This window comes from Charadrius vociferus, unplaced genomic scaffold (genome assembly GCF_000708025.1).
Source record: "Charadrius vociferus isolate BGI_N301 unplaced genomic scaffold, ASM70802v2 scaffold365, whole genome shotgun sequence".
Taxonomy (NCBI): domain Eukaryota; kingdom Metazoa; phylum Chordata; class Aves; order Charadriiformes; family Charadriidae; genus Charadrius; species Charadrius vociferus.
The window spans coordinates 2,797,052-2,814,879 of NW_009648559.1; the positions used below are offsets into that span (position 1 = coordinate 2,797,052).

Below are 17,828 nucleotides of genomic sequence, written 5' to 3' on the forward strand. Positions count from 1 at the left end.
CAGCTGTGATCATTTCTCTGGAGATGCATATGATCTGTAACATCAGGAAGAAATGCAAAAATAGCCCTATACTGCCTCTAGGCCTTCCCCCTCCTTCTGAGGCTGCCAACTATTAAACCAGAGACTGCGTAGGCCACTGACAGGTGGGGATCTGGTAATTTCAACAGCACCTTTTCAGATCTTTGTATTGCCTTGCACTGGCCGTATTTCCTTCACATAAGAATTCTTTGCTGCTTTATCTGTTTTAGAACTGCTTTGCATCACTGGACCCAGCTTAATGGATTGGAGTCAAACTATGTGATTTTGTTCCAAGCAAATATGCAGGTGATAGCTCATAAAGGAAGGTTTACGAGCTAAATTTAGTACCACAGGATCTTGAATTTACTGCCTCTGAGAAGACTTCGTGTCAAATCTTTCCAGCTGACAATCTTACAATGTTTCTGACTCACTGTCCATCATATAAACTCAGTCTGGAAAGGCAAGACCTAAACATCTGAAATAGGTGTAGCTTCACTGATGTAAATGAGGCTAATAGGATTGCTTTGTTGCATCCAATGTTTTAAGTTTGGCAATGTTATATTTGCGTGCATTTTAGGAACTTAGAAACAGCAGAGAAAATGGACACTTCTGTATTAGACTGCTTTTATTCCCCTCTTTGCTCGAAGTAGACCTATACTTGGAGGCTGTTCTCTGTGTAACAGTACACTAAATTCCTTTGGCTCATGCATCTTGGTCACTTGGAGGGCTGTTGGAGAAGATATAAAAGTGGTAACAGCCGGAACATCCTTGCTTTCTCTGGTTGCCAGGCTCCTGGGAGGCATAGCCAGCCCTGTGCTTAAAAAGGTTAAGAGAAATGGAAGCTGGAACGTGATGCTGATTTTAATAAGGACTGTAGGAGGCTGAACAGATGTACAGACCATTAAGCTTGACTTTACTGGGCAAACCCTGAACAGCTTTAGAAAAGCAAAGAATTGGTAGGCACATGTTTGGTAGAGGAATCACTGCTGCTTTTGCAGATGTCACGTTTCACAAACCCAGTAAGAATTCCTTGAAGGATGCAATGAGCTTGAGGATAAAGGTGATCTAGTTGATAACTGCTGGTACTACAGCTCTAAAGTAACCCCCGTTTCTTTATCAGTGGAGTTACTGTAGAAATACCATATTCATGAGCCCTGTGGCCAGAGTTTTTAGGAATTAGTAATTTTTAGAGCTGTGTTCTACCATCTTAACCCAAGCTGTGGAATCTCTTGGATAACTAAAATTTTAATTCCTGGACCTACAATGGATTGTGTGTAAATGGAGTTCTTTTTGCATGCAGAGCCATGGAACTGAGGAACTGAACGGAACTGAGATTTTTAGATTTGGACCATAAGTGAGCAATGGTGAATAAAACTACATGGTGTAACATCATGGACGTCATCCTCAGATTCCACATATGCGCTTGATTTAGCGACCTCACAAGGGCCTTGCGTAAGACTGCCTCTTAAATCTTAGGAGCATTTATTTTCATGATAACTTACACAGAGAATGCACAAAATTTTTTTAATAGTTTTCATTAGCACATGCAACTGCCAAGATTCGATTCTAGGTTTGAACACCAACAGATGGACCTAATTTTTTTCATTCAGATGAAACAACAAACTGTCATCGTTTATTGTATGCTTGATTAATGTGCTTTGGTGTTGTCTTGATAACTTGAAGTAGTGGCTTTTCCTTTCATAATAACACATTTTGTAATGTATTTCCTTTTTGTCTCAGATACAGACTTGGCTCTGGTGATTGATGCAAATGACACAGTAAATTCAGCAGCCCAGAAGATCCCAATTCTTTTATCACTGGCATGCCAATACTGGAACTCTGGAAAGCAAAAAAAGGTACTAAAAACCAATGACAGACTTCAGTACAGTGTTAGTTATGATATGTTAATTTCTCACAAGAAAAGTGCCAACATAGAGATAAACAAGAAATGTCCTTTCTAAATTGATGCCTCCCAAGATGAATATACATAAGCACGTCTAACTGAAAATGGCCACTGCCTATACAGAGAGGGCAGACCTTTGCAAGGGCCTAGAGAATGAATTCCTGGCCATTTCCATGGGACCCTCCATATGTTGGAACAGCTACACTATTGCACATTGCCTTGCTTGCTTGAATCTGTGTTAATTTTCATGGACTTCAAAAGATTCAAGATTTCTTGTTTCTTACCCCATTATATTTTTTTTCAGTGGATTCTCCTTTTAAAATGCGCAAAATCAGTTAGGCTGTGCCTGTGTTAGAGATTACACTGCACTTAAGAGTTTGGCAATATAGTTTTGTTGGCAAATTCCCTGGAAGCTGCTTCGGGCATTGATTTTTAAACCAGTTCCCCAGATAAAGTAAGCCATATTCAAGGAAAAGAGGAAGCTTTTGGCAATGTAAAGATTTCTGTTATATTGTTTGCCAACACAGTCATGACAGAAAAGAATGCAAGCATTTTTGTACTCTTAACTGACATAGGTATGCAGATTGAAGCCAATATTCTAAACACACATGTGTGAGGTTAAAAGAGGAAGTAGCTTGATCCAATTGCTTCAAGTAGACTGAGGTGCTTTACATGATGTTTCTGAAAACTGAAGCTGTATCAAGTTCCTTCCTTGTCTGCTGTAAATATGAAAAAAACCTGACTCTGCAGCATTGATTTGGCCTAAAGGAAGCCTGTGAACAGAGAAAGCTAGATAGAATGTTTCAGTACTAATCACTAGAAAATGCAGGTTCAGGTCATCTGGAATTCATGCTGCATTTGGCAAACAATTTAGTCATGAAACTGAAGCTACACAAATAATTTTTGAAAGAAATAAAACGTTTATGATGTTCCTGAAATAAAGAATTTTTATTTAGCATTACAGCAACATTTGAAATTAAGTCTGTAGTTTCAGCTTGAGCAAACTTTTTTGCTGGAACCCGAAGTATTGTTCTTCTGTAGAAAAGACACTCAGGATGCTTTTTTTAGACTTACAAAGAATCTAATGCTGTTCAATTCATTAGCATGTGTCTCCAAAGCAAATAGTTTCAGAAATTGTACTAAAGCAGACCTTTAGGCTGTGAGGGTGGCATTTAAATATGGTTTTTAAAAAAAGACTCACTGATTTTATGAGACATTTCAAAATGGAGTGCATCCTAGGAATGTTTTTTATAATTCGGATTTTAACTGAGTAGAAGTAAATTTTTCCATATGGAAACCAACCTAACTCATTATGATGAAAGCCTCAAGAGTCCTAAAGTATGTTTAAAACCAGGACTTGAAGACATTAACAGATACAAGTAGAGATTATAGCCAATCATTGTTGATAGCATGCCTGTTGATGATGATACTGAGACATAAATTGTCGCAAAAAATGTAGAGTCCATGTTATTTACCTCACAGACAATTTGTTTTATTAAAGTTACATGTTGTTCCAGATCATATGCACAAAAGTGTATTCTCACAGAGTAAAGGCCAGGTCTTATCTCAGTTTTGTAGGACAGAAGGCATGTTACAAAATTTACAGTTACATTAATAGGTTTACATGCTGTTGTTTGTAATAAAATTACCTTGAAATAGAGTAAAAACTAGCATAAACCAAGAATTTTATAAACTAATTGCATATTCTTAATAAAAACCCCCCAAAACATGAAAGAAACACTAACTATGGTTTGATTATTTTATTCTCCAGTAATCAAAAGACAAAGAAATCACGTTGCATTATATATAATGTGAATTTTCCATCAAGGATCATCTATGTGTATGTTCCCTGTAGGTGTTCATGCACACAATTACTTGAGGCAAATGCATTTTCCTTAGTGCCAGGGTGGGTGTGCTTCTTTCTCCTCTTCTCTGCTAAACAATTGCAGAGCACGATCCATGGCATTTCCTCTGTGCAGGTGAGTCAGAATTTCTGTGTGGTTCAACACTCTCTAAATTTTTCTTTGCAGTTTTACTCTTTTAATTGCTTTGGAATAACCTGTTTACCCCTTTGGTCTCTTTTTGGCATGCCCTGTTAAGCCTGGCTGGATGTGCTTAACTTTTTTTTTTTTTTTTTTTTTTTTTTTTTTTTTTTTTTTTTTTTTTTTTTAACTTCAGTGCTGCTTGGAAATGCAAAGAAAACACAATACTCTATGAGACAAGAGTAGGGAACTACACTAGACTCGTTAGCAGCGATATTCAGAAGGGTGAAAAGGTACGAAATATTATTTGTTTTTTCCAGTGTATTGTTTGGAGAACAATACAGCACTTGTGCTGGGTAGTGCATCCAAACTTAACAAATGAATTCCTAGTGAAACTATTCATCTGCGTACATTAACAAGCTCAGCTATATGTTTGTGTCTAGTTAAAGTATACGTTTGCCCTGTACCTATAACAGTTTATTCTTTATATTTACAAACTTTGATACCACACTGATTTTCTTTGTTCTCTAAGACAGAAACAGCATAGGAGAAAGTCTTTGGCTTGAGTCATGTATCGTTAGGAGGGAGGTATATATTTATTCATGTTTACACATGCACACGTACTTCTGTATAGCTCTTCTATTCCTGTTGTTGAAAAGCAGGAATTTTACCATCAGAACCTTTGAAGTAGTAATACTCAGCCTTTAGATTTCATGCTGAATTCTACTGGCTTATGGGCCCAGCTTCATATGTAGAGACACGTTATTCAGAGGCAGAAATTAACTACAGGTAAGCGAAGTGAAGCACACAGGATCGTGGGTCAAGTAGGACTCAATTGTGGGTATACTGGTGTGGAGCATTCTCTTCTGTTCACTCTTCTGTGGTATGTTTCTAAACATCTATTGCAACACCAGTGGTCTGAAAAGTCAGCAGTAAAATCACAGTTGATTTGAATGCAATGACAGCACCGGTATTGCTAGTTACACAAAGATTTCCAGTGACGTGAAAATACGAAGTCTGGTTTGCATTAGAGAAGTAGTTCCCACCTCTTGCTGTGGGACTCAAGCATTATTTGATTAATTTTTTTCCTGGCAGGTAGTGGTAAAGAAACCACACCACTATAAGTGTTTATAAAGTTTAATCTGATATACTACTTTCAAAATTCTACAGCATCTGATTTCTCTTCAGAATCCATAAAATGGTGGCAATGTGTTATCTTTCCCGACAAGTGAACAGCAAGAATGTTGTAAATTTTCCATATAAACATTTGAATTGTTGGTATTACTAAGTGTCACAAATCAAAATCAACATTCTTACTAATGACAAGATCGAAATTTTACTGAAATAACGTGTCTCAAGACAAGGGATAACAGTTCAGGAATTATGTTGAGTTGTTCAGTACCTTAATGGATGACCTCATATTCTGGTATCAATAGATCATCAGTGTCTTACAGCCACATGATCTTTTCATCTTAGTCAGTGCTGCAGTCACTGTTAAGTTTTGTGTCACAAAACAAGTTTGAATTCAGCTGATGCACAGCTTTTTGGAATACTTTGAGACAGAAGTTAATGGTATCTGTGAGTACCTTAACTGCATTATAGTAAATGACGGGGAAACTAATTGGAAGTTCCACCCCCCCCCGCTCTGTATTTTGATATTTTCCAAGACAGGGATAGGTGGAATGGATTTTCACATCACATTGCATTTTATGTTAAGTATGCTATGACCATCATTTATGAAGACAGATTGATTTTTAAATCATTCAGGCAAAATACTGAAACTCGGCGCAAGAGAAAAGCAAGAACATATCACTACATTACTGTGCAATTGGGTCTGAAGAAGCCTATGTGGAAAACCAGATGGACACAAACTGAAAAAAATTTGCAAGAACCAGTAGCGAAGGATTTAAATCAGGTGAGATTACAAGTGCTTTGGTAGCTTCTGCTGTAGATTCCAAGTTGCCATCTCTTTTCAATCTCAGTGTATCTTTACCCCATGCACTGAGGTGACCCTTTATTCAACCTAGGCTTGGATGAATTTTGTGCTACCTTCCAGGAAAGGAATTGTTTTTTTGCAGGTCCCTCTTGTATTCATTTTGAGAAAAGGATTAAATCTTCCCTCTGACCAAGCATACAAGCATGCTAAAGTGCAGCCACTTCATGCTCCTGGCCAAACAAAGAACAAAAATACCCACAATAAGCAAAAGCAGATGGCTTCAGTGGCAGGAAATGAATGAGCCAGACTGCAGGTAAAATGGTTCTCTGAACACATCGCGGAGGTTTGTAATGACAGGTTCTTTGTTATCTGGGGCCTCCCCACAGGAGGCCAGATGTCTTCTGTTGTGAAAGAAGATAGATAGGGATGCTCTTCCTTTTCCTCCCCCTTTAACTTATGGCTGTTTAAGTTACTGCTAATGGAAGTGAAAGCCTGTTTTCCCCCTTGCTCTCTGATGTTTTTGGAAACAGAAGAGATAGTTAGTGAAGGGGTATTCTGATATGAAAGAAAAGGCCCAGAGCTGGCCTTTACCTCCCCGTGACCCTCATTTTAAAGAACAGGGAGGTCAGTGCTGCTAATTGCACTTGAAAGGATTAACCACTAGATTGCTTTCATTTGGTAGAACAAAACTATTCTTTAGTCTCAAAGCTGGAAAAATGTATCAGTGAGACATTTTCAGTATGAAATGGATGACTTGGTTTGGCTTCTTATACCAGTACTGAAATTAAACAGAGGATTTAAATATTTTTACAGAGGGGAGCGCAGGAGATGGGAGAGAAGGGGGAACTACATCTGCTGCTCAGACAGAACAGATTTGCAGCAGAAGTAACAATAACCCCCTTCCTGCCCTCATAAAAGGTTATCACAGGAGTATCAACAGACCATAATTAATTACGGATATTAGGTGTGCCTCTGTCACTTGGTGTAAGAATGGCTCTTGCATTAGACTGAGGTTGCACTGCAAGAAAAAGATCTTAACCCAATTCCTGGACACAGTGTTCCAGATTTAAAATCTTTTCTGTACATTGATTTCACCTGAGAATTAAAGCTAACTTACTTTTGGAATAGATTCTTAATTCCCATTGTTCAAATAAAGTGAGGTACACAAAACTTAAATTTGGAAACCATTTTTAACCTTATGAAACTATTTTCCAAAAGTAACAAAGAACAGCTTATATAAGCTTTTATCTGACCTCTGCTTCTTAAATAAAAAAACATGTTTTCAGGGAAATGTGTCTTGGAAGTAACTCCCCCCACCCCTGATTTCTCTCTGGTTCTTGTAAAACATTAGGTCAGTAGGTTCATTTTATTTTTGTTTGTTTAAAGTGGGTGAAAGTTTCCTTCTCAAGCTATTACACTTGTGATTTATTTTTTTTTTTAAATATTACAGCAATCTTTGTTTAAGAAATACAAGAACAGATGGGAATGTCAAAAGACGATCAAAATTCATACCAAAGGAAATAGCATTAATCATTGTAAAAAGCCAAAAAAACCCCTCAATAGCAATAAGAACCAAATGAATAAGAAATGTGTTGTTTCTATAGGACTAAGACATGATTGCTGATTTTTTTTTTTTTTTTTTTTTTTTCTCATTGCCTGGCACATGAACTCACAATATACTGAACAGCTGTGCCATTATATATGCATATTTAAAAACAATCTTTCTCCTTCTGACTTCAAGCCTGTGTTTCTTGTGCTGTTATAGTTCATGCCTGCTTCATGTACACTTGAAACTTAACTAGCATCTCTACTTGCAAATGGAGGAGATGTGTTCTGGTTGTCCACTAAAATGCATTTTTATACGCGTTCATTTGTGCAGATAAGCATACAAATCTGAAGATAAGTATGACTTGCAGAGTACATTTATATCCTGTGTTTTAAGCGATATTAACTTTGATTGCAATATCTTGAAGCATTAAAAAACATAGTAGAGATCAGTTGTATGGATTGCTGTGTAAGCGTATAAAGATTTTCTTGAAGTCTTTTTCAAGGCACTGTTTCTGTATTCACCCCGGTGTGACGGTGTCCTCCTGGAAAGTGTGCTACAGGTGATAATTTAGCCAGATTTGTTGAGGAAAAAATCAGAATTTTTGTTTAAAAAAGAATCTGTTGTAATTTTTCAATCCGTGTCACTTTGACAAGATTTAGTTTTTTCCTTCAGTAACACACTTCTGAGAATATTCAGAAATATTTATCCATCTTATATCGTACCTCTAATGAAACATTTTTTTTCTACCTTAAGACTATAATTTTTACCAATGTGAATTTTTCTGGCAGAACAACCTAGTATGATAAAAATACATTCGTATAACTCTGCTTGTAAATATATAGCTTAGTTCTACTACCTCTGCCAGCATTAGCTGTAACTGGTATAGCCTGGCAAAGACACACTTGTTTAATTACATTCACATGTGATGACTCTGCCAGCAGTGCTAGACATACCAGCAAAAATTTCATCAGCATAGACAAAGTCTTATTTATGATGCTCAAATCTGCACTATTACTGTAGAAGAAAATACACAGCAGATTCATAGTCTGCCTAATTTAAGGAAGTCTTGTCAGAAATTTTGTGGTCAGAACCACCTTCTTCCCTATTTCTTCTCTCTGCAAATTACTTTGTCTTAGGTCCTGCAAAAAGATCTACATTGTCAGACAACTCCTATGGTGCAATGAGCTCTTTCTGCCACTTAGAATACAAGTATGTGGCATCTACAAAATTTTAGCCATAGTGACACTTGTTAAGTTAGTGTTTCCCAAAATAATAATGATATTATATAATAACAATAAATGATTAACTAAATTAATTTGTTTGAAGTAGTCTAAAATTATCCAAGAAGCTGAGAATAATCTTTATATAACAGTATGTGAATGGCACTGTAGAAATCATGCACTTTATGATGATGTTTAAAGAAATCGCTATTTTCTATTACTAGGACAATTTTCCAGAATTAATCTTGAAAGTACATAGTTTATATTCTATTCACTTAATGTGGTCTTTCATTTTGTACTGTCCCCCCTTCCCCCCCAGTTTCAGTAAGCTTTTGATGTCATGAAAGTGAAATCAGTATTACTGGGTAAAGCACAAAGAAAACAGCTGAAACAAAGTATTATTAATAATAAATAGATGGCATGCTAATTCCTTTTTACAGTTAGAGAGATCACGCCTTATGGCAAGAGGGGCCAAGTCCTCCTATCCCCACCTCAGGAAATAATCTTCACTGTGATGAGAGATCATGTCTGCAGGTTCAAACACAGCAATAGTTAACAAAGCATAACTGTTTTCAAATAAGTAATTCTAATCAGACTGCTCATCTGAGTAGTTCTACAACCTCAAGTGTGCACGACATGAGGTCTGCACCTTACTTTTGGACAAACACCATAGCCATTATTAAGAGTACAATCTATTTCCACATTTCAGTTAGTTAAATATAGTTATGTTTGTGCAGTTTATCATTAAAAAAAATACTTCTAGACAGACATCTTACTCTTTTCCTGCACAACACTTTGCATTTTTAATCAATGTGTGCATAAATGAAAAGAAAAAAAGCAGATTATCATATTGTCCTTTGTAGTTCTCTTTCAAAATCTCCTGATGATAGTCTACAAGGAAATAATAAATTGCTTCTATTGTGGAAAGGTATGTATCTGGCTTTCCCTTCTGATGACGCCAGAAGCAAGTTTTCCTTGTCTTCAACTCAATTTGCAGTAACCCTGTCAAGAAAAAAGGTACCAGATTAGACAATGTGGATTGGTGGATGGAATGCCAAACAAGGCTTTAGTTTTGTTTTCTGACTTATTTGCATGCAGGCTAGTAGCAAATTTCTCTTCCTGTACCTCCATTTTTCATCTGTAAAATGGAGGCAATAATTTTATTCTCCTTTGTGGACCGCTTTGAAATTTGATGAAAAAGTGCTTAAGTTCTAGGTTACAGTCCTCGTATTTGCAATTAAAACTTACAGGTTATCTTTGCATACAAAACAGCCTCACAGACCTCAGTAAACTGCAGGGTCTCTTCAGATGGGAAGAGTGAAACCCACACTCACAAAGACTCATCAATGTTCATAAAATGATTAATAAAACTTCATCTTTTGCAAAGCTAACACCTTTCAAGTGTAAAACAGAATCTCTCAGACTGTCAGTTTTGCTGAACTGAAGAGTATTTGCTAAGAGCCAGACACTTTTCACTTATACTTGTTAAGTAACTGAAATCTCACTGGGATTACTTAGGAGTAAGCATGACAGAATCTGGTCATTAATTTTATTAGTAACTAAAAGCATTCCCACTGGAGATGAAAGAAATAAATTTGGTCTCTGTATGGCCTACGAAAATCTTTTATCTACTATAGTGTCTGTAATTGTTTTATTATTCAGATGAATTTTAAACATGTGTCTTGATGTTTATGTTCCTTAAGATGCACAAACTACTCAAAAACACCTTAATGTGTAATCACTTTGTAAATCAGATGGACAGTTGGATTATAAAGAATAGCGTATACATATGTCAGTACCAGGATCAGGTTGTAACATTATCTTTTTATAAATGTTAAAATCGGATACTAAGTGTGTGTCATGGGATGGTATAGTAAAAGTTGGAGGAAAAAAAAAAAGTAAAAAAGTAATAGTATAAATAACAATACGGTGTAAGAACTGCTTGGAAGTTATGGACAGGGAAGTTTCAGTAAGGTCCAAATTCAGGAGTGCAAAATGGCGTACAGCCCAGCACTTGTAATTCTATACTTTTCACCGTCAAACTATGTTTAATTCTTTCTAGTGTAATTGCAAGATGGATTTTTGCTTTGCAGTTATGAATGTATGATATCTTGCCCAGTAAAAGAAATCTCTCCTACAGTGCTTTTAAAAAAAAAAAACAAAACCAAACAAACTGGACAGGAGATTACATCACTAAATTTAGATGATATTCTTGGCATTTGGGAACTAAAAATTCAAAATAATGTACTCTAATTATTACTTCTAATAATCCTATACATGTGTATTCAAAATAGTAATAGGAAACTGCATTGAGCATGTTTCCCTCAAGAGGTTTTAATGCTTGAATTCTCAGCCCTAACCAACGTAAAAAGTTTCTTCCAATTCAGGAATGTTTCCTCCTTAACAGCAGTGAACTAAATTTAGGGGATGATTCCTCCCATGTAAACTCCCACTTATTTGTGGATTGAATACAACCAAAAGTTCAATGAAGGCAAGATCACTGACACTAGTGAGCTTACCACAAATACAGGGTCAGTTATTTTCAAACACAGAATATTAGGAGTTTTGTAACAAAAAAAAAATAAATAGAGGGGGTTAAGGGTTACAGTTTACTAAGCATGCTTCTATCACCTGTGCTGTGTTTGTATTTATACAGCCAAAGGCAGTGTTTTGTTACAAATACTGACTGTTTGTGTGAAACCTTACAATACCAAGAAATTGGTTGAACATGTTGGTTTTGCTTTCTTAGCTTCCACATACTTTGAGCTCATTAGAAAGAAATGTTTCTATGAATCTGAGATCAAGTCAAACAGAAGTACAGCTACCTTTAAATCTGCTTAAGTAATGTAACCAAATTTCCCCTACGCAAGTTATTCTCCTGCATGTGTCTTACAGCAGACAATACTTTTCAGAGAGATCTCCCACCTTTCCTTAAGCCGCCATTTTTTTTCCTGATATGCTGGATGCTATTATTGCAGCATAGTCCCTGTGCTCCCTCCACTATAATATTGAAATGCTCAAACCTGTAGGTTCCTATATTTATCATTTGGTCACTGATGTTACATCTAAGAGAGATTCCAAGTTCTTACCAACAAGATGTATGTAAGGTGTAAAGTTTATGTATCTGCTGAAGCCTGTTGCTTACTCTGAGCTTTCCATCACCTCTTCGTCGCTACAGTTTGTACAGTGAAGCAGGTTCAAGAAATACCAGTGTTGAAAATCTTAAGCAATCAGTAATTATGGTTTGTACCTATGGTAGCTAGTAAGAGTCCAAGCTCTTACTAGTGGCCCTATTGTTATTTTAATTATACAGTTAATTTCCTGAAGATGTAGCAGCTTGAAAATGCTATTTCAGGCAGGAATTCTGCTCCTTTCCTAATCTTTTAGATTGCCAAGGTTTACATACCTTGGACTCACCTTGCCTCTGCTATGGCCCCCTTCATATGTTATTTTAGAAAGAATGTGGAAACTCATGAGAGAACTCCTACTTTTTGTTTGCATCACACCCTCAATTATGATTTCTGAGGGAAGAAGAAAGATGAAAATGTGAGAAGAGGACAAGAGATTTGTCAGAAAAAGAGAAAGAGGGTAGTTTACCTCGGAGAACATTAACTTACTGCTCTCAAATATCCTAGCTGTGAATAGGCAAAGGCTCCCATTTTCTTGCAGAAATGAAAGCAAACACAGAAGCTTAACCCAAACTGCAAAAGGAGATGTATGATTCAGCCTTGTACAAGAGAATGCATAAGCTAATAAATAAAACATTTGGCTAATGCAAAGTGGATCAAACTTATAGGAAAAAAATTCCACAGTAATGTTTCTTTAAACCATGTTGATGTTGCCAATAAGGTTCATCACTCATATGAGAAAGTAATCATTAACACTGATGCAACTGTTTCCTTTCTGATCTAGTGATCACTTTTAATGAAGTAATCAATCGTAGACATTACCAACTTTCAAATATTTCCTGTCTTTAACAGAACTGATTTAGTTTTGCTCTCTAAAGATGTATTACACCACTTTTCCAAAAAGATACAGAATTATTTTTTGTCCAAGTTTTCTAGGCTGTTTGTTGTTTTTTGGTTTGTTTTTTTTTTTTTTAAAGATTGATGTGCTCATTTGCTTTCTCTTGCAGTACAATTAGCTAGATTTACTCTATATATAAATGCAGGCTTACAAAACACAGGGCTTTTCTTGGCATTTCTTGGCTTCGTTAAAGTTTCCATCCAGTATTTCTCATAACTTCATCTTTCTGAAAAAGTACGGCAATTACTTTTCATTTGGAATTATGAACATTCATTTTTGAATATACGAGAAATATTTTGTTGGATGATGACTTCACTTGTAGTTGAACTGAAAAATGACAATGGTTCTGTATTTTTCATGTGTGTATGACATAAAAATGTCATCAGTTTAAGGAAACTCTGCCTCATTCATCTTGGAAGGCAAAATTGCAATCTCTAAAAGGAGTATTAGTGCAACTTACGTCCTTTATAACAGGCACTAAGGAAACCAATGAATGCACGGGTTGTGCTCACTGTTCATAGAATGATAGAATGGTTTAGGTTGGAAGGGACCTTAAAGATCATCTAGTTCCAGCCCCCTGCCATGGGCAAGGACACCTTCCATTAGACCAAGTTGCTCAAAGACCCCTCCAACCTGGCCTTGAACAGTTCCAGGGACAGCGCATCCATAACTTCCCTGGGCAATTTGTTCCGGTCCCTCACCATCCTCACAGTGAAATTTTTTTCTTAATATCTATTCTAAATCTCCCCTCTTCCAGTTTGAAGCTGTTGTACCTGCTGTATGGAGGGCAAAATTCTCCTCTGGGTGTGGATAGAAGAGACTGACATGCATGACACTAGTCACACCTCACAGCAATCCTGAAAGGTGCTCAGGGAAGCAGCAGACTGGAATACGGCTGGAACAGAGATGAAGTTACAGAAAGAAGGGAAGATTCCACCAGATCAGCATTCACATGGGGTAACTGTAAACCAGTCTCTAAGAGCTCCAAAGTAACAACAGTCACAAATTTTTGGCTGATATAGTGCCTAAGCTTCCATGGAAATCTTCAGTTCCTCTGGCTGCCTGTTACTTTTCTTAAATTCATCCTTTTAAAATAAGTTCCAAATGCTTTACAGTAACTTGCAACATGCAATTACTCTAATCTTTACAGTAATATTTCAATTTATTTGATAGAGTATGTTTTGTGTTAAACTAAATATTTAGTAACAGGATTTTAATTAGGCAATACATTATACTAACGTGTGGGATTCTTTAATGAACTGACTAGACAGCAAGGCAACAGTCATCTTGCATGTAAGAAGTCTGTGAAATTCCTTGTAGGGTCCAGTGCAAAGCAGGCACTAGTAAGCAGTTATATATATTACACAAACTTGATAGCTTGCCTCCCAGCTAAGTGCACCTTTTTCACTAATGAAGGTATTTTCAAACTCCTGTTTATCTCAAAGGAAATGGAATGCTATTGCTAAAATGTTTTATCTTTTGTGGTTTTATTTAGAATACTTAACTGTAAAGTTCTTGTAATGAACCTAAGACAAAAAAACCTTTGCAGAATTACAAGTTTTTGCTTTCAGAGATGGGAAGGTGTGGAGGGCAAGCAGGCATTCTCTTTTTGTCTGGAAAGTAGTGAGGTCATGGAATGATCCTGAAACAAAGAACTTTACTAGAAAAAGAAACCAAGCCATGACACACTTGCACTGTATCTCCTAGACCCCTCAATCACCTTCCAGTGGCCTGTCTGCCACTAGCGTGTACAAAAATTCTCCCCTGGGTCTCCTGAAAAAGCAGATAGCCACCTGCAAAGGAACTCTTTCTGGCTTCCTTCAGAGGTCATTCAAACTTCTGTTCTATTGTCTAACATGGCAGCTTCCATTCTGTGAGATTGAGGAAATTTGTTCCAATAGAGAAGTAGGAGAAATAAATGTAAATGCTCTCTTATTACTAGTCTTACCATTTTGCAAGACAAAGTATATGACATGAAAAGTAATGGAGTCTTTGGCTCAGGAAGTCTTCTACAGCACTGAAATAGGCTGCTGAATCTTTCATATATACTCAGATATAGGGTTAGCACTTATATCATGCTCTGTTATATAGACATGTATTTCCCTTAATTGTTTCTGTAGCAATAACATCTCAATATCAACTTCTTTTTTTACCTTGAAGTCGTTCATCAGTTATTATTTTGTTAGTTTGATTCCAGGTACTGTCAATAAATATTATTTTCTTCAGTCTAGTGCCTTCGCTCCTGTTGTTCGAGATGCATTCGGTTAGATTTTTTTCTTCTTCTTTAGGTTCTATTTTTGCTTGCTTAAGGAATGGCTCTCTGGAACAGTCATCGTCCTTATCACAAACACCTTTCTTACTGTATTTTTGGAGATGAAAAGCAATATCTTTTACTGAAACTGAATTGGGGCCAGGAAATACAAGTGCTATCTAAATGAAGAAAAGAAAGAAATCTGAGTGTCAACAAAACGTAATAAAACACCAGAAATTGTTTCATTAAAAACCAGAAATTTTCTATGCCCACCTACAAACATTTAAGTCAGGAGAAGATGAAAAGGTATCTCTTAGAAAATTGTTGAAAAGAAGACGATGTTAAAATAATGAATAAAGACACTTATTAGAGATCTTTAAATGTCACCTCCATGCCTCTACTACTCACTCTAATACTATTGTAAAGTCTTTTTTCAGCCAAATCAATGGTGTCAGCCCTGAGAGGAAATCCAAATTTCACTTATCGTTTCAGTATATGGGCCAGAAAGAATAGTTTCTAATTTCATTCACAAATTTAAGATCAGAAGAAATAATCTCTTCTGTCCTTGTGTCTCTGTCCTTGTGTCTGCTAGAGGTCCCACAAATATCTTGCATAAGGAAAAGCAGTGATGGCCTTACTTAGTATTTTTTTCAGTAGCTTACTGCAGCATTCAGTATCTGTGACTTTGGACATTACAAAGCCGCTGCACTCTCGTCCCACTTTCGCCTGCCTTCCCCATTGCTCTTTCTGCTTTTTTTCAGCTTCCTGCTTCTCTGCCACCTATGCTTTCCTTCATGGCTCATTCCTTGAAGAAAATAACATCTCTCTGAGATATCTACATTAACCTCTTCTTCATGTAGTCAAAGAATAACAGAAGTGTTAACTAATCAGCTGTGTAAATATTAGATTTCAGATTAATACACCATTTAAATGAGCATATAAATTCAAGTTCACAGCTCACATTTTTCAGGGTCTGCACTGCCTGTGGTAGAAATCAGTTGTGTTTCAATAGGTTTTCTCAGTAAGAGCGAATGTTAAAAATTTTAAGGAAGTTTAAACACTGCAGCTGCTGAATATGATGAGCGCAACTTCTAACCACTGTTTAACTTGCTCTAAGTTGAATATTTTCATATGTTTGTGCAAAATACTTGTGGTACACAATGAATCAAATTATCCATTATCTAAGGTGGTGAGCAAAGGAAATCCAAGCTGGTTAGATAGCACTACAGTTTTTCCATGCTTTGGAGGACAGACCATAACCACTGTACAGTTGTAGGCCCAAGCTTTGAGAGAGCTCAAGATGGAGCAGAGTGGATTAATAGAATAGTGCTTTCCTCCCGCTCCTTCCCAGCAGGTGCAGTAACACTGCAGGAGCAAGTACAGAAGATACCTCTGCATCTCCCCAGCACAAAGCACTGCTATGTATATAGAATTTCTTACTTCATGTCGTTTTTCTTCGTATTCTGGAATGCAAGGGTATTTATAAATTGTAACATCATCAGGTGCCAGGAGCTTAGCATGCACAGCAGTACTTTTGCCATCTGTTTCATTTGGGTGTTTAATAATGTCAATCTTCAAAGGTAACTACAGTAAGAAAGAAAAAAAAAGAAAAAGCAGTATTTATGATCACATATACAGGTACAAAAATTTGTACAAAAATTATGCAAAATCGAGGAGAAATCCCTATGGGCATGTAATTAAGACATATCTGACAATTTTTGACAATGTTTTTCTTTTAAGAAGTTTAGACCTAAACTAGAGACAAGTGATAAGAAGCACCTGTTACATTCTTTCAGTTAATACAAATACCTAAGTATGCAATGAATGCAATTTGGAATGCTGCAGTAGTAGTGTGGTAAAACCTCTAGAAATAGTATCAATAAGGTGCATAAGATGTGGTCTTAATTTGAGCAAAACAATGGTTCTAAATTATGAATACATATCTGTATTAGGTATTCACCCTATTGCAAGAATGGCCATTGCAATGAAAATACACCTAAATCTACTAGGTCAAATTTTCAAAGTACTTTTAAAGTATTTTTACAATGCTTTCAAAGTACAGAGTGTCTTCAAAATGCATTTTAGTTCATGCGTGACTTTGCAAACTGTCTCTCAGTCCTCTTTGATGGTTTCTCCAAGTATTATAGCTGAAGGGCTTTACACGTTTTATTCTTTATTTATATTTTAAGAGTGGTTATCTGAATTATGCAACCATGGTATGTAGAATGCCTTTTAGCTCACATATTATGTAAAATTCACTCTTGGTTATGGTCAAATCATATTTTTTGTTCACAATATACTCTGTTCTGGCCAGAGTTTTTAGGAACTGAATGAAGGCAAGAGCACTGTAAAGAAACTTTTAAAAACTAAGTGAAAGCATAGTCATTTGCATGCAAAGCTGAGCGACCAGCTTATCTTCTCATCTAGTAGACACATGTTTATGTGAGGACTGGAATATTGTCTGTGTTTTTACATGTAACTCCTCAAATAAGAACAATAAGTTTATCTAACTGTAGTTTATTGATACTTATAGTTGTGTTAAAGCTTTATGTTTCCATAAAGAATGACTCAGAAAAGAAGTGGTCACAGACAGACTGATTGTTCTCTGTGCCCAGTAACTAAAAGGCACAAGAATATGATTAAAAACTTGTAAGAAATATTAACCTTCACAGTTGGAATTTCTTTGGTTGGGACAGTTTCAACTGGAACAAAGCATGTATAACAATAAAACATCCTTGAACTACTGCATCGGGGGCATTTTGATCTCCCACTCTTTTTTGCCTTTTCAAGTACTTCCTGCGATGCTAACTGCAATCGTTGAAGTGGGTTATCTTGAAACGATGATGGAGTCTGCAATTCTAGAGTTTCCAAACATTCATTATTTCTTTTTGGTCCTTGAGACTTTTCTTCATTTAAAAGTGTAGATGAATTCAAAGACATGGT

At 36.3% G+C, this 17,828-nt stretch overlaps 1 protein-coding gene across 1 annotated transcript; it reads right to left on the reverse strand.

Annotated features, from left to right (window-relative positions):
• Positions 1–9,362: 9,362 nt before the first annotated feature.
• DTWD1 (DTW domain containing 1) lies at positions 9,363–17,828 on the reverse strand. The gene is made up of 4 exons (XM_009886133.1): positions 17,550–17,828; positions 16,326–16,469; positions 14,788–15,064; positions 9,363–9,610 (listed from the first exon to the last, which is right to left on the reverse strand). Exons 1-4 carry the CDS (start codon positions 17,823–17,825, stop codon positions 9,381–9,383), a joined length of 927 nt encoding a protein of 308 aa, XP_009884435.1. The 5' UTR covers positions 17,826–17,828; the 3' UTR covers positions 9,363–9,380.

What these genes read in the sequence shown, in the direction of transcription:
- DTWD1 (XM_009886133.1), bottom strand. Translation starts at nt 17,825, where the DNA reads ATGTCTTTGAATTCATCTACACTTTTAAATGAAGAAAAGTCTCAAGGA. An exon ending in ACGAAGAAAAACGACATGAA is followed by an intron (nt 15,065 to 16,325) that starts GTAAGAAATTCT and finishes TTCTTCATTTAG; the next exon opens with ATAGCACTTGTATTTCCTGG. An exon ending in AACTGATGAACGACTTCAAG is followed by an intron (nt 9,611 to 14,787) that starts GTAAAAAAAGAA and finishes TTTTCTTGACAG; the next exon opens with GGTTACTGCAAATTGAGTTG.